The 4545-nt window shown below is 41.9% G+C and overlaps 1 protein-coding gene across 1 annotated transcript in view; it reads right to left on the reverse strand.

Annotated features, from left to right (window-relative positions):
* Positions 1 to 840: 840 nt before the first annotated feature.
* Positions 841 to 4545, reverse strand: part of ube2e3 (ubiquitin-conjugating enzyme E2E 3 (UBC4/5 homolog, yeast)) — an 86134-nt gene continuing 82429 nt past the window's right edge. The window contains exon 6 of the mRNA XM_060877037.1: positions 841 to 1749. Coding sequence (XP_060733020.1) covers positions 1652 to 1749 — 98 coding nt within the window. The 3' untranslated portion in view covers positions 841 to 1651. The remainder of the gene's footprint in view (positions 1750 to 4545) is intronic.

Genomic DNA, 4545 nt, shown 5'->3' on the forward strand with positions numbered 1-4545 from the left:
GTGCAGGGATACGCTGTATCATAGCTGCCCCTGCACTCTTACCCCAACCTCCTCAGTTGGGGTATGTGAAGAAAAGAATTCCACTGTGCTGTAATGTACAGTATATGGGGCGATAATAAATACTTCTATGCCCCCATTCTATTCTATTCTGTAGACTGAGCTGGCAAAACACAATCGCAAGCTAGATATGCAAAGCTGCTAGGACCGTGTCAAACATTGTTAAGAAATTGCCAAAATGTAAGGTGGAGATTCAGGAAACATGAGGTTTTCTAACCCTAAAGCAGTATATTGTGTGGAAATCCAACATTAGCCTGAAAACATCACGCATGCAGTGAAGCATGGTGGTGGCAGTATTTTGTTAAGCTTTAGCCTTGGCATCTTGGTTGTCTCCTCTGCTTAAACTTCTGTTTTCCTGCTCACAGACATGTCATGTAACACTCCACAGTAGTGATCAATGGTTTATATGGTTTATGGTGCATTCAACGGGCAACATATTCATCACAATACCAAATCAGTTCACCCAAATGTTTCTTCTTGTTCAGAATCATCTCAAATTTGAAGGTGTTTATCTTCAACCGTTAAAACTCTGTGTAAGGTTATCAACAGAGGGAAAAACACACGTCTCACACTGAAATCCAACAGTCTATTGTCCTGACTTTATAACGATTGAAAATATCCCATAAGTTGATTTCCGAATTCTATTGAACTAGTAAAAAGAGACTTTTTTTTGAGAGCTCATGGATCTTCTTTTTGCTTGGATGTGTTAGAAATACAGAGATATCACAGTTTCCCCCCCAAACTGATATATGATGTGTGATGAAAACAGACACAGATACAAACTGAGGGACAGGTTATAGATTTTTTATTATGTATGAGGAGATATTACATCGTGGCTCATTTTAGCCGAGCTACAAAACGGTCAATGAGCTTCTCTTCATTACAAAGTGACAAAGGTAGAACAGATTCACAACATCGGGTCATCACAGAACGGGAAACGTCTCCGGGGGACTCGGAAAAATCACATCGTCTTTAATATTCTACACCTAGATGCTTTTCCACTTTTTATAACATCATACAGATAATGGTTTAGACTAAATGAACCATAATATTTGGTTGACCTTTTAGGAACGATTTTCTTAATACATCACAAAATACATTTTTTTTTTTAATATCTCAAAGAAGCAAGACTTGCGAGTAGGCGTTTAAACAGAACTAAAATCTACAGCTACAAAAAAAAAAACAAACAAACAAACAAAAAAAAACTACACCGTTAGCGTTTAGCTTGGCGGGATCTCGTCTGTTGTCCCAGTCTGAGTTGGGTGAAAGAAAACAAGGCAGATTCAGGGGGACAAATATATATATATATATATATATATATATATATATATATATATATATATATATATATATATATATATATATATACACACGTGTGTGTATGTGTGTGTGTCTATACACAAGTCCGTATTGTAAAGGCTATAAAGATTCGCTGCACGTCGTTAAGTTGTTTCTCCAGGATGCGATCGCTCCTGCAGGAGATTTGGAGGGGTCTGAGGGGGTGATGGTGAGCTGAGCCGAGGTGAGTTGAGGAAGGGGGGCATTTGGGTAGGTAGGATGTGGGGGTTGAGGACAGGGGGAAAGCTGCCAGTATCTATGTGGCATATCTTGTGGTCCACTGTCGAGCTATCCTGTCATGTTCTGCTCTGTTGGTCAGATACTGAGTGGCTATGCTTCCCACCAGAGGGTCCGCTATAAGACAGAGAGAAAGAGAACAAAAAATGTGTGACAAAAGGTGCAGTAAATCTCCGTTTAGGTTTTATATGGACCAGTTGTTTTATTGGACCAATCACAGCGCACCCTCATAAATTTCAATGTTTCATGCTCGACAGCATCCAGTTATTTTCATCCCTCACAACCAGCCTTTGTGGAATAGACTCCGGATCCCCAATGACCCTGAACAGGATGAAGGGCTTAATGAAGATTTTTATTCAACCTTTATAGAAGCAATACGAATCGTTGACAGATTCAGAACTCTGATAGAAATGTAACTAGTTCTAGATATCTCAGTAATGTCCTGACATTTGTAAACATCATGGTCATCACATGGGTCATGCATGATATCTGAAGTATGTTCAAACAACTGATTTTATATTTACATTTATGGTATTTATGGTTCTTATCCAGAGCAACTTACATTTTAATACATCTGAGCAATTGCTAGTTAAGGGCCTTGCTCAAGGGCCTGGCAGTAGATGCTTGGTGGACCTGGGATTCAAACTCACAACCTTCTGATCAGCGGTCCACCACCTTAACCAATAAGCTACCACATCCCCACATAACTGCTTCACCGATCAAGCTGAAATATGGAACACTGCATGAGTTACATAGAAACATTCCTGCCATCAGCTACTCAGCTTTCACCGGTCATTTGACAGGGTCAGGACTGAGCTACAGTCAAATCTGTAGTGTTTTATGCAAACTAGTGCTATTGACAGTGTGTAATTAGACCCCCAAGACTTATTACATTCATTTTCTACCGCTTATCCGAACTACCTCGGTTCATGGGGAGCCTGTGCCTATCTCAGGCGTCATCGGGCATCAAGGCAGGATACACCCTGGACGGAGTGCCAACCCATCGCAGGGCACACACACGCACACACACACACACTCACATTCACTCGCGCAATCACACACTACGGACAATTTTCCAGAGATGACAATCAACCTACCATGCATGTCTTTGGACCGGGGGAGGAAACCGGAGTACCCGGAGGAAACCCCCGAGGCACGGGGAGAACACGCAAACTCCACACACACAAGGTGGAGGCGGGAATCGAACCCCCAACCCTGGAGGTGTGAGGCGAATGTGCTAACCTCTAAGCCACCGTGACCCCCCGACTTATTACATGTGCTATTTTTTTTTTACTTACTGCCAATAATTTTGGATTTTTGAGGACTATCATGGAACAGAGCTCGGGTTAAAGGCGGCGAGTGGCTGAACTTTCCCATTTCACACACAGGGATCACTTCCCAGTATGATAACCAAACATCCCAGTACATCACAGTAACTGGTTCGATGGTGAATCCATTCTGCAGTAACATGTAACACCACAGCCACAAGACTACTGTATGTATATATTTTGTTCAGTCTTCCTTAAAGTACATAAACATAAAGTACCAAATACAGACAACTCTGGAAGCTTTATTAAAGCTGAAAGCTTCAACAGTTTAGTATTTAGTAGAAGAAATAACTGGTGTAGCACGAGCTCTAAGGATAATAACTAACATCACAATGACTAACGTGCATTTTCTCCGAAAAGTGAGCCGAGCGTGTGTTTACACGGCCGTAAGCAGAGCAGTAAGAGATGAGCTCGCTGGAAAGCTGCCAAGTTATCAGTGTTGAGAAGTTTTATGTTACTGACTGACCTGCCAAAGGCACGAGTCTAAATAAAAGGCTTACATGAGATCAGACCTCGTGTCTGCTGCGGCTCTGAGCGGTCGGACGGTGTTACGAAACAGAAATACTACTTTCTTTGTTCATCATGTGTAGCGGTGTAGCATTACATTAACTGCATGTTGTAGTTCCTGATATATCGTTACAAGCACATATGCAGACATCTTGTCTAAACACAGTTATTCAATGAAGCAGAGAAAATGAGAAGGAATATGATTTGGCTGCTCCGTACGGTTAGATCACTGATCTGATATTGCTTTCACGTACATTATCTTTGTGTGGTCTGTAATTTAATTGACACACACTGACATGGCTTGCGTTGTTTTGGCTTCTGGACTCGAATGCGCTGGATTTTAATATGAAAGGCTGACTATAAAAATAAAGAGCAGAATGTCAGCTTTAATTCGAGGGAATTTCTGTCAATATTGTGTTCATTTATCATCCAGTCACATCACTATATCTTTAGATTGAAGGTTAAAGGCAAGTAATAATGTTAGATTTCATTTTATTCAGTGAGTTTGCAGTGAATTCTAGGGTTTAGCTTTACTTTGTATGTTGTGACCAGGTTAAAAATAGACCACGTTTTCTCCCTAATTTAAGTCCCAGATTCACCCCAATAACCAGATCTCCCCTTTTATTCACTAGATGTGGTTGTGTACAGTGACGAAGTGCAGAAAAGACTAACTGTGCAAATATGGAGTGACTTGGGAGCAAATACAGTGTATAGACTCACCCACACACATCCACACTCAACCACACACATCCACACACATCCACACTCACCCACACACATCCACACTCAACCACACACATCCACACTCAACCACACACATCCACACTCAACCACACACATCCACACTCACCCACACACATCCACACTCAACCACACACAACCACACACATCCACACTCAACCACACACATCCACACTCACCCACACACATCCACACTCACCCACACACATCCACACTCAACCACACACATCCACACTCACCCACACACATCCACACTCACCCACACACATCCACACTCAACCACACACATCCACACTCACCCACACACATCCACACTCACCCACACACATCCACACTC

Source organism: Tachysurus vachellii, chromosome 8, assembly GCF_030014155.1.
Source record: "Tachysurus vachellii isolate PV-2020 chromosome 8, HZAU_Pvac_v1, whole genome shotgun sequence".
Classification (NCBI taxonomy): Eukaryota; Metazoa; Chordata; class Actinopteri; order Siluriformes; family Bagridae; genus Tachysurus; species Tachysurus vachellii.